This window comes from Ictalurus punctatus, chromosome 12 (assembly GCF_001660625.3).
Source record: "Ictalurus punctatus breed USDA103 chromosome 12, Coco_2.0, whole genome shotgun sequence".
NCBI classification, from domain to species: domain Eukaryota; kingdom Metazoa; phylum Chordata; class Actinopteri; order Siluriformes; family Ictaluridae; genus Ictalurus; species Ictalurus punctatus.
The window spans coordinates 4,455,875-4,468,575 of record NC_030427.2 but is presented as its reverse complement, the minus strand read 5'-3'; the positions used below and the strand labels follow the sequence as shown (position 1 = coordinate 4,468,575).

General features: G+C 36.8%; 2 protein-coding genes across 3 annotated transcripts in view; one reads left to right on the top strand and one right to left on the bottom strand.

Annotated features, from left to right (window-relative positions):
* Positions 1–4,977, top strand: part of si:dkey-6e2.2 (uncharacterized) — a 32,671-nt gene extending 27,694 nt beyond the window's left edge. The window contains exon 3 of one of the 2 annotated variants that reach the window (XM_017481086.3): positions 2,994–4,977. In XM_017481086.3, coding sequence (XP_017336575.1) covers positions 2,994–3,288 — 295 coding nt within the window. In that variant the 3' untranslated portion in view covers positions 3,289–4,977. The remainder of the gene's footprint in view (positions 1–2,993) is intronic. The other variant, XM_017481089.3, reaches the window with a different exon arrangement.
* The window catches only part of atg3 (autophagy related 3), a gene marked incomplete in the record, with an annotated part of 729,311 nt that overhangs the window by 126,808 nt on the left and 589,802 nt on the right, over positions 1–12,701 (bottom strand).

Here is a 12,701-nt window from a genome sequence, read left to right as displayed (position 1 = left end):
ACCTTGGACTGATTTGGGATGGCCACTCCTGGGAAGATTGGAAACTGTCTTGAAGGCTCTCCATTTGTGAACAATCCTTCTCACTGTACAGTCATGGCCAAAAGTATTGGCAGTGACAAATGTTTTGCAAAGTTTGCTGCTTCCGTATTTGTAGATCATTTTTTCATGTTTCTATGGTATACTGGAAAACAATGATAAGTGTTTCATAAGTTTTAAAGGCAGTGTGCAATGCAATTCAAACCAATAGGCAATGCACTCCACTACTCACACTCACGCTCACCATCACATTACTTGCTCACGCAAGACTCCATTACTAAAGAAAAGGCATGTCAAAGCTCGTTTAAAGTTTGCTACAACTCATTTAAAGTCTATGAGATACTGGGAGAGTGTAGTCTGGTCAGACGAGAGCAAAATTTAACTTTTTGGCTGTCATATTACACACCATGTTTGGAGAAGAAATGGCACTGTACATCATCTTTAATACTAACAGTGAAGTTTGGAGGTGAAGCATCATGGTATGGGGCTGTTTTTCATCGCATGGTACTGGCAGACTTCATATAACTGAAGGAACGATGAATGGAGCCCTTTACCGGGAGATTCTTGAGAAGAATCTGCTGCCATCCTCCAGGATGATGAAGATGAGATGTGGGTGGACCTTCCAGCAGGACAACGATCCAAAGCATACAGCAAAGGAAACTCTCAATTGGTTTCAGAGAAAAAAATGAAGGTGTTAGAATGGCCCAGTCAGTCACCTGACTTGAATCCAACTGAACAAGATTTAAAGACAATATGTTTAGAAGAATGGAACAAAATCACACCTGAATACTGCGGCTGATTAATGTCTTCATACAAGAAGTGTCTTGAAGCCGTCATTACAAACAAAGGCTTCTCCACTAAGTATTAAATACATTTCAGTTAGTGTGTTCAATACTTTTTTCCCATGTCATTCACCTTTATTACACATAACTATATTTAAGGACTTTAATATTTGGATGCCTTTATATTGTGTGAATTTCTTGAGTTAATACCAAAGTCTGGTGAAAATTTCACGTGAATAATCTCATTGGAAATATATTTACTGAAAAAAATGTTCAATACTTATTTCCCCCGCTGTATTTATTTATGTCACCTGAGGTTATTTGTTTGTTTACAGAAGTTGGTGATCATACAATTGCTATTTAGACCCCGATAACTAAAAACGTAGAATTGAAGGAGGGTGTACTTTCTTTTTCCCATGATTGTACATAGCGCTATAACTGACCGCATTGCTCATTTAAACACAGCCATAGCAACAATCTGTACACACACAAAAGTATCAGTCTTGTTTTAATTTTGCTATATTAAAAGCCTACAGCATTTTTCAAACCATTAAAACCAAATGTATCACAATATAAATGATCTAATTCAAATCAATTAGTTAAGGCCTTTCAACAAAATAGTGACTGGGGCTATAATGACACAGTGAGTTTTAGACCCAAGGAGGAAAGGAAATGCTGCTCATCTTGGTCAACAGTATTTATTTTCTTAGACTAATATTAATTTTATTAAAAATGTTATGGCATGGTGTAGATTTATACATGTGTGGACTGCATATAATTTCATGATTCATCAAAGGCACTGCAGCACATTTATACCACACTTCACTCACACTTAACATCTCAGTCTGAAAATATCAGTCTGCTGTAGCACAATGTTCAAATGTGCACATTAAGAACATTGTAAAGCTAGTATGATTATAACGTCTTTAGCTCAGTCAAAAATGTAAGGAGATAGTTGGTTTCCTTTTTAAATCGTAACCCAATGAAGCACCCAACAATAACGGAAAACAAAAAACACGTCCCAAAAGCAGAATTTACGTAATTCCCGAAAACGTTTTCGTGCACCTAGGCCATGGAGCTGAGTGGTGACACTTTTTTCCAGACTCTTCTCCAAGAGCTGAAATATGTAATGTGGTAAGTATCTTCAGGGGACTATGCATCCTGTCAATATAAATTGTGAAAATTTTCTATGACAAGTTAATAGCTAAGATTTCTGTTTTTCTAGCTAGCTGGGTGAAAGTATTTTAATAGTTTATAGTGCAGTCATGTTGTAGGTCGTCAGAAGTTTTTACCTGAAACTTGGTAGTGAAGGTGTGCATAAATGAAAGATTTTGAGGGGTGTTTTATCTTTAGAACTTATTTATTCTGATTATATTTAACTTATGAAACTCAAAATACTAATTGTCAGTTTAATTGGCCAATACAATGAAACCTCAAGTGACTGAGACCAACCAGAAATATTTATTTGTATTCAGTTTTAATATTAACAGTAGGGCCTCCAGTGTGGGTGCACCCATTATATGCTTATGTATGTATGTATTTAAAAAATAATATCATTGTTTTAAGAACTCTGTATTAAAAATAACTCCAAAAATGTTTGAATGAGACATTTGGGGAAAACAAACTAAAATGTCAATAATATCATCTCTTAGTAAACCCACCCCACTGATTACTTCTTTAACTCACACAGTTGACAGCTGACTGCTGTACAGTTCTCTTGTTTACTTTGAAATTATGTGAATTATTATATGTGTAGTGTTTTCTGCAAGGATAAAAAAAATTGTATTTAAAAAATAACAGCAACTGCCTCATTCAAGCCATCAAGTAGGACTAGAGGGGTATAACACAATTTCCATGGGCGGCTGTGGATCAGGTGGTAGGGCGGGTTGTCCACTAATCGTAGGGTTGGCCGTTCGATTCCCGGCCCACGTGACTCCACATGACCCCACATGACTCCACATGACTCCACATGACTCCACATGCCGAAGTGTCCTTGGGCAAGACACTGAACCCCAAGTTGCTCCCGATGGCAAGTTAGCACCTTGCATGGCAGCTCTGCTACCATTGGTGTGTGTGTGTGTGAATGGATGAATGAGACTCAGTGTAAAGAGCTTTGGATAAAAGTGCTATATAAGTGTGCCATTTACCATATTATTCCATGTTTTCTTTCTCTAGGCTTGAAGAAGACAGTACAAGCTGTCAAGAAGAGGATGAACAAATGGAAGTGAAATATGTTCCAACTACAGATACACCTTTTATAAACATTGAGTTGCCCCTAAATCACACAAATAATAATAATAGTGAAGATAATGCTCCGGCCAGTCCCCTATCCCCGCTGTCACCCTCTGCAGAGAAAAAGACCCTAGAGATATCTGTTCTTCGCCGTCAAGAACGAGTGTTACAGTTGCAGGAGGAATACTATTCCCTCAAAATCAAACATCTCAAAGCACGGATGCTGATGGACCTTTGATGGGACAGTGGGGAAAAAAGACTGTTTTATTGTTTATTTTTTAATTAAACACTAGGAATTCTAGGTCTAGATTTCAATTGTCATAGATGTGGCTTCAATTACCTGCTGAATCAAAAGATGATCATATTGACCACAATTCTGTTTGTATCTGATTAGTCTCCAGAAAAACAGAATGAATCCTTTGTGTTGTACACCGTATGTGTGTGCTTCATGAGAAATTGTCTGGCTCCTTATAATCGAATGTTCAATATTTGATATAGTAGATTGCAAGATAGTAATTTATCTTCTCAGTTATAATACTGTATATAAAATGTGGACATCCAGGCAAGCATTGTATAGACAATGTTATTATCTGCTGATCGGAGTTATGTCTGCCTAATATCGCTAATAAGTTTTTGAATGTCAAACTGGTTTTAGATTAACTTATGAGCAATATCAGCTTAAAGGCAGGAGACAGAAAGGCTTCGGAGGTATTTGTCAAAGATACCTTCACATTCCAAGGAGGAGTTTATAGTTTGCAGGCCAAGTATAGTCCTGCACTGACAAACTGTCTAAAATAACAGCATAGTGAAACAGTAGGTGTGTTCTCTGTGAGAGGCTGTCATGCTATTTTGTGAAAGAATATCCCTTTTCAGACCTGGTATTTACATCCATCTCAGAAGCTGTCCACTGAGAATGGTAACTGTTCACACCTGTTATTTCTATGTTTTGAATGTGTGTTCAGTGAACACTTGTAATTTGTTAGTCATAGGGTTGCCAATTCTGTCAAAAGCAACCCAACATCACTTCAAATCCAAACCTAAATACACTAGCCGATGCCAAATGAAAACAACTTCCAATGTTATTTTTTTTTAAATAAACCATAGCATACTGAGGGTCTATAAAAGTTTCACTCGTATTGCACATCATTCCCATGTGGCAGCGGATTTGACATGATTTGATAATCTAATCATATTTAATGTGTTTTCAACAGTAACATAAATGAAAAGAGAGGGAAGGAACTTGTGACTTGTGAATTCAGGGATTGGGTTTTGGGCTTGTGACCCAAAACTAAACAAGTTAGTGGGACTGTAGTCTCTTTGGTCAAAAAAAAAAAAAAAATGTAGCAATCATGCCAAATTTTGCCTCCATGTTTTTTTTTTAATGTCAGTTATTTGATAGCTAGTTAACCCCACCTTCTTTCTAAAATGACATGCCAATTAGGACTGCCTGTAATCACATGACTTTGGAAGCTGCCTGTAGTCGCAGGAAACCAGCATGATGCAAATTCGGTGTGGCACTGGCATAAAGTGGATTGTGCTTATTTATTTATTTATTTATTTATTTATTTATTTATTTATTTATTAACATTACAGGTCATTCAGTAATGAAAGCACAGGTTGGGTTGTGCTTTGTGCAAAATAGGAGCGCAAGTATTTTTTCCCTATTGGACAAACAAATTGTTTGATTTGTTTGATGTTTTCCTTTCATTATCCATTCATTAATCATCATTAACTGCTTTATCCCCCTGAGGGTTGTGATGGATCTAGAGCGTTCAGATTTCAGGAACACTGGAAGTGAGGAGGGTAAATACACCCTGGATGGGATGCCAGCCCCATCTCAGGGCACACATATTCTGAGAGCCCAGAGGAAACCCATGCTGAGAACATGTGACACTCTGAGGTCGGGATTGAACGGGGGACCCTGGAGCTGCAAGGTGGCAGTGCTACCCACTGTACCCCCATGCTATCAATAATATAAATGTAAAGAATTTTCCCCCTCAAAGTATGTATACTAATAGTCACATCTAAAAATATATAAATTAATAATAATAATAATAATAATTATTATTATTATTATTATTATTATTATTAAGTCAGTTAACCAACAGTAAATATCTTTCACTGCAGATGTAAACAGTTTCTTATTATGTGCAGCATAATGTACTGAAAACAGGACACACTTATCACATGCACTAATTTTGTAACAGTTGTTTAAAGTAAGCTTACACACTCATTTGGTTGCTTATAAATCCTAACAGGACTAACAGTTAAATATCAGTTCAACCAGTACATATTTTCTCACTTATTCTGTTAGCACTGAGAAGTCCCATCCGCTACCATATGCTAGGGTTTTGTTTTTTGTTTTCTCTCTGCTTGCTAGTATTTTCTTAGCAATGTTGCACCTCTTTGTATGGCTATAAACTGAAATATAATCTCAAAAATATATAATAATAGTGTGCTTGTATTGTAGTTACCCTTTACATTTTCATTTCTAGAACAGGGGTTCTCAAATTCTTTGCGTTAAAGGTCAAACAAATTTGTGGAACCACTTTGTACCTAATGCAACTATTCAAATGATTTATTATTGAAATGTTTACAATATTTTATAGCCATATACACTCACCATCCACTTTATTAGGAACATCAGTACATCTCCATGTTCACGCCGCAGCAACATCATGCAGATGCAGGCCAGAATGAAGAAAAAGTGTGATCTCTGTGACTTTGCTCGTGCTATGGATGCTGATACCAGAAGTCCTGGTTAGAGTATTTCAGAACTGCTGATTTCCTGGGATTCTGACAAACAGGCTCTAGAGTTTCCATAGAATGGTGTGAAAACCCATAAACATTGAGTGATCGACAGTTCTGTGGGTAGAATTGACTTGTTGATAAGAGAGGTCAGAGTAAAATGGCCAAATTGGTTCGAGCTGTCAGGAAAGGTATGGTAACTAATAATTACTCTTTCCAACCATGGTGAGCAGAAAAGCATCTCAGCATACACAAAACAGTGAACATTGAGGTGGATGGGCTACAACAGCAGAAGACTACATCGGTTTTCCACTACAGGAATCTGAGTCTGTCATGGGCACAGCTCGACCCAATATGGACAGTTGAAGATTAGAAAACAAATCACCTGGTCTTGTTCATCTGAACACCTTGTTCAGATGTCAAGTTTGGGTGAGCCTTCCTGTCAGCTCAGACCAGTCTGGTCGTTCTCCTCTGATCAGGTGTTTCTTTTGTTCAGAAAATTCACAAAATTAATCTGCTTTCATGGATATCAAACAATTGCAAACAAAACACAGGTTTATCAAAATATATATATATATTTGTTAAATATAGGTGTGTAACAATTATTGGCACCCTTTTAGTCAATACTTTGTGCTACCTCCCTTTGCCAAGATAACAGCTCTGAGTCTTCTCCTATAACGCCTGATGAGGTTGGAGGATACATGGCGAGGGGTCTGAGAGCGTTCCTCTGTACAGAATCTCTCCAGATCCTTCACATTTCGAGGTCCATGCTGGTGGACTCTCCTCTTCAGTTCACCCCACAGGTTTTCTATGGGGTTCAGGTCAGGGGACTGGGATGGTCATGGCAGGACCTTGATTTTGTGGTCATTTTTGATGTATGTCTGTATCATTAACCACGGCCCATTTGAATCTTTCTGGCAGAGGCAGTCAGGTTTTCATTTAATATCTGTTGATATTTGATAGAGTCCATGATGCCATGTATCCTAACAAAATGTCCAGGTCCTCTGGCAGAAAAACAGCCCCAAAACATTAAAGATCCTCCTCCATATTTAACCGTGGGCGTGAGGAACTTTTCCATACGGCTACCTCTCTGTGTGCTCCAAAACCACCCCTGTGTTTATTACGAAAAAGCTCTATTCTGGTTTCATCTGACCATAGAACCCGATCCCATTTGAAGTTCCAGTAGTGTCTGCACACTGAAGATGCTCGAGTTTGTTTTTGGATGAGAGTAGAGGCTTTTTTCTTGAAACCCTTCCAAAGAGCTTGTGGTGATGTAGGTGACTTCAGATTGTAGTTTTGGAGACTTTCTGACCCCAAGACATGACTAACTTCTGCAGTTCTCCAGCTGTGATCCTTGGAGATTTTTATCCACTCGAACCGTCCTCTTCACAGTGCGTTGAGACGATATAGATATAGACAGACGTTCGAACAAAGATATTTTATTTGGATAAACCTGTGTTGTGTTTGAAATCATTTGATATCCATGAGAGCAGAATATTTTTGTGATTTTTATTTTTTTTAACAAAAGATAAAAAAGTTAAACAATAAAGACCATTTTCAACAGCCTTCTTTGCTCATACTTACCAATGGTGCCAATATTAGTGGAGGGCGCTGTACATAATAGAATAGAATTCATAGGGAAGACCCAGGCCCAGGGTTTTTGTTAAGAGGTTTTTTATTTAGTTCATGTAATGGCACCATCACAAAAATCAGATCTCACTTTGCTAATTTTGTGAACAAAGGGGTGCACTTTATTATTTTTAGAAAAAAAGCCTTTGAATAGCAGGGATTGTAAGAAGAAATGTAAAATTTCATAAAATTTAGTTTAACAAAAGTTGGATACTGCATGACCAGCCACTTAAAAAAACATTGATATCGAGATTTTTTTTGTTGTTTCACCATGCTTTTCCTCCAACAACTAATCCATCTAATTCTTCTACGTATTTTCCTCCTCTGTTCTCTCAAATATTTGGTGAGCTTAATATAGAATTAATTTCCTTAAGGATGTAGGCATGTTTAGACTATTTCACTTCAAAATATTTATTACATTTCATAGAGAACTGGCAGCATTCGAACTTAAGGACTGACCGTGCTGAGGTCATTTTAATTATTTTTCTGACACCATTACAATATTCATAAAAAAGAACAATTCAATTTCCAGTATCCTGGTTTAACATATGTTTTACATTTTAAATGTGATATACAGTGGATATAAAAAGTCTACACACCCATGTTAAAATTGCAGGTTTTTGTGATTAAATTAAATAAATTAAACCAAGATAAACCATGTCAGAACCTTTTCTGCTTAACATTTTCTGCCTTTATTGCTAAATTTTAGCCTTTAAATTAAAGTGAAAAACAATAAGAATCATTTTAGGGGGAAATATATATATATATATATATATATATATATATATATATATATATATATATATATATATATATATATATATATATATATACAACAACCTGGCTGCATAAGTGTGCACAGCCCTGAACTAATACTTTGTTGAAGCACCTTTAGATTTTATTCAATCTTTTTGGTGTAGGAGTCAATTTGTTTGGAACATCTTGACTTGGCAATAATTTGCCATTCTAACTCTCAAATTGGCTAGGCATCTCCTGTGCACAGTCCTCTTCAGGTCACCACACAGATTTTTTGATGGAATTTAAGTCTGGACTCTGTCTGGGCCATTCCAAAACCTTGATCTTGTGTTGATAAAGCCATCCCTTTGTTGATTTGGAGCTTTGCTTCAGGTCATTGTCATGCTGACATTCCTCTTCATCCTAAGTGAGTTCGCAGAAGACTTAAGATTTTGTCCCAAAATTGACTTGTATTTGGAGCTATTCATGATTCCCTCCACTCTGATTAACGCCCCAGTTCCAGATGAAGAAAAACAGCCCCAAAGTATGATGCTGCCACCTCCATTCTTCACTGTGTGAACGGTGTACTTTTGGTGAATGTGCTGTTTTTTGTGCCAAACATATCCTTAACTTAAACTTTGCTGTCATCAGACCATAACACATTATTCCACATAGTTTTAGGAGATTGGATGTATTATTTATTTATTTATTTGGTAATCGTTATATCATATCCTAGAGATATGAAGAATTCGGGAGATTGTTGTGACATGTAAGGAGTAAGTAGTACTTGCCAGAGATTACTGCAATTCTTTTATTGTTGCTGTAGGCCCCTTGGCAGCCTCCCTGACCAGTTTTCTCCTGATCTTCTCACCAATTTTTGAGAGACGTCCTGTTCTTAGTAGTGTTGTGCCATATTTTCTCCACTTGTTGATCCTTGTCTTTACAGTGTTTCATGGTATTGTATATTCAGTGATTTGGAATTTTTTTGTAACCCTCTCCTGATTGATATTTTACAACAGTGAGAGCCCGTGCTTGCTTTGCAAGCTCTTTGAGGCCCATGACCTTCCTAGTTGGATTTTATCAAGATGATGTCAGGAAAATCCTTTAGGAACAGTTTATTTGGGGATAATCAGTCACTTTACTTGATGGCAGATGTATACTAATTGGTCTTTATCGTGAGTTTGAATGTGATTGGCCGATTTTGAACACTGCCACATTCCCAATTATAAAAGGGTGTGCACACTTATGAAAGCTGTGTATTGGGCATTTTTTTCTTTTCCCCCCTAAAATGATTCTTATTCTTTTTCACTTTAATTTATACAGTACTGTGAGTAAGTAGAGTAGTTAGTTACATTCCATGGAGTGTACCTGTCTAAACATAAATTAGGAAATTTAATCGGACTTTTCATCACTAATGCTTTTTTTAACGTAGTTTTTATAAAATTATCTTTATGAGGTCTGACATTTTTTTTCACAAGGTGAAAAAAATAACGTCATTATAACTTGCAAATTTCCACTTACTAGGCACCAAGAACGCAGCATCATGCGGTTCTATTGGTTAGAAGCAAACCAGTTTCGCGGCGTTATCCACTTTTTCCCTATGGCTCATTATGCTTTGCGTGAATTATGGGGAAAACTTCCGTCAGGACGTAAACAAACCTTTCACTGTGGCGTAGCTAGTCATTCATTCGTTGCAAGATGTGGAATCACACGCTGACAGAGCTTATAAAGGACATCAGCATACCCATCCCTTCCCTAACAAAGCAATGTGAGAACGACTTCAAAATCAAAAACTGTTGATTCAGTTGCTTGTGACGGTAAGGCAATGAGCAATCTGAAGAGCTTAGAGGCTTACCAGTACCTTCACAGTAATAAAGGCGGTTCTGTGTTACTGAAGGATGTGGGAAACGATTTTGTGTACTTAAAATCTGACATAGAGCTAAGTCAAAGCCTGAACATGTCACACCATAAAGCTTGGCTTTTAGTGTAAACACACATGAATCACAACATAATCAACACCTACTGCCCTCAGAGCAAGCCAGTTAATACTGTGCTACTACTTCCACCGGAAGTTATACACATAATCGTTTTTACAACAGCGCACCCAGGAAATAGGTGGATAAAAAGAATATGGAAAGAAGTTTGGGACGAGGAAGAAAGGGGAAGACATCTATATCATATTCAAAATCAGGTTGGCGGCCAAAGAAGATATTTTAGAAACAGAAGAGAAGATACAATTACAATTAAAGCTGCACGCAGTGATGAACGGGCCCTCACACCCGGGTGCACGTTGGGGCTGCTCTGCCAGGGGAATGCCATTCTTCTTCTTCTTTTTTATAGCACTTTTTAACAATTGTATGTTGTTAGGAGTGTATCATGATGTAAAACATGTAATTTCCTGCTGCCAGCAGGTGGTGCTATGACTATAACTGAACATTGGTATGTAGATAGGCTCAGGCCCAGATTCGTATCAAATATGTGAAGTTTGGTACAGATTGAACATTGTATGTTTGCATTATAAAAACTTCCTGTTTCGTGGCATTAATTTCGTGCTTTAGCACTTAGCTAAGTGTTGCTAGCATGTTGTAACATGTTTTTAGTATGTTGGTAGCATATTTACCAATTGCTGGCATATTTTAATATGTTGGTAGGAGGGCATCACAGTATAAAACATTTCACTTCTTGCTGCCAGTAGGTGGCGCTATGACTATAACTGAATATTGGTATGTAGATGTCTACAGGCCAGGATTCGTATCAAATATGTGAATTTTGAACATTGTATGTTTGAGTTATAACTTCCAGCTAAGTGTTGCTAGCATGTTTCATCATGTTTCTACCATGTTGCTAGGATATTTAGAATTTGCTGGCATATTTTTATATGTTGCTAGGAATACATCAGAGAAGAACATGTCACTTCCTGTTGCCAGTAGGTGACCCTATGACTATGTGGCTGTCTTCAAGCTAGAATTCATATAAACATGTAAGGTTTGGTGCAGATTGAACATGTATGATTGAGTTAATGTAAAATATGTCAGTTCATGTTGCCAGCAGGTGGAGCTATGACTATAATTGTATATTGGCATGTAGATGTATTCAGGCCAGGACTTTTATCAAACATGACGTTTGGAGCAGATCAGACATTGTATATCCATCTTCTGTTTGAGTTATAACAACTTCCTTTTTCGTGGCGAAACATCGAAATTTGTGAGACCGCTACGGCCACGCCATGCAGCGAAAACTCAAAAGTTTCGCAATTTAGCATCGTAAAGGGCTTTAGATGAGACTGATCAAATATGGTAATCTGATAAAATCTCTAGGATGAGTTATAGGATGAGTTCAGCCTGGAAATGGCAAAAACACAGCAAAAATTTAAGAGCACAATCAAAATGGCTGACATCCTGTTGAATTTAGGGCATGGAATCAAGAGACTTTTTTTTGTACGTATTGGCATGTTACACATGTTTACCGAATTTCGTACATGTAGGCAAAACGTAGCGTGAAGCGCACATCATTGATATTTTGTAGGTGGCGCTATCGAGCCATTTTGCCACACTCAATTCTGGAACCTGTATCAGATGTAAATTTCCAGCAGTTATGACGCGTCTGCAAAGTTTCGTGAATTTGAGAACGTAATAATAATAATAATAATAATAATAATAATAATAAACTGAGTCATTCCAAACTGGAATAAAGTCGGTGTGAAGTTGGAGGTTCGATATTTGCAGATAAGCAGAAATTAAGGGACCATGTCTAAAGTTACATCTGACATTGTTATACAAGTTTCTAACTTCAATAGCATTTGAAGGGAATAACTTACAGTCACATAACCAACTGTCATTTCTTCAGTGTTGTCACATGAAAAGATATAATCAAATATTTACAAAAATGTGAGGGGTGTACTCACTTTTGTGAGATACCGTGTGTATATATGTATATGTGTATATATATGTATGTGTGTGTATGAATAGCATTTATTTATATATATATACACATCCATATATGTGTGTGTGTGTGTGTGTGTGTGTGTGTGTGTGTGTGTATATATATATATATATATATATATATATATATATATATATATATATATATATATATATATATATATATAATTTCATTAATAGGATGTCTATTTTTTGAAGAAAACCATTCAGTCCAGTACAGGTCATTTTGACCCCCTTTATGCATTCGTGAATGGTTTTTTTGGTTCATGCATTGTAGGGTTAAATATCAGAAATCTAAGAAGTGTGTATCACACCTGACACCTAGAGGAACACTGTACAGTTGGCTGTGTGACTGTACATCATTCAATTCAAATACTATTGAGCTTTAAATTAAATCAAGGTATATTTTGTGTATGAGCCCATGCAGTGATAAAATACATGACAATATTTACATATGATTTAATAGTTTATTTTGTTAAATATCAGAAATCTAAGAGGTGTGTGTTATACCTGACCCCTAGATGAACACTGCACAGTTGGTTATATGACTGTAAGTCATTCCCTTCAAACGCTATTGAAGTTAGAAACGTGTATAACA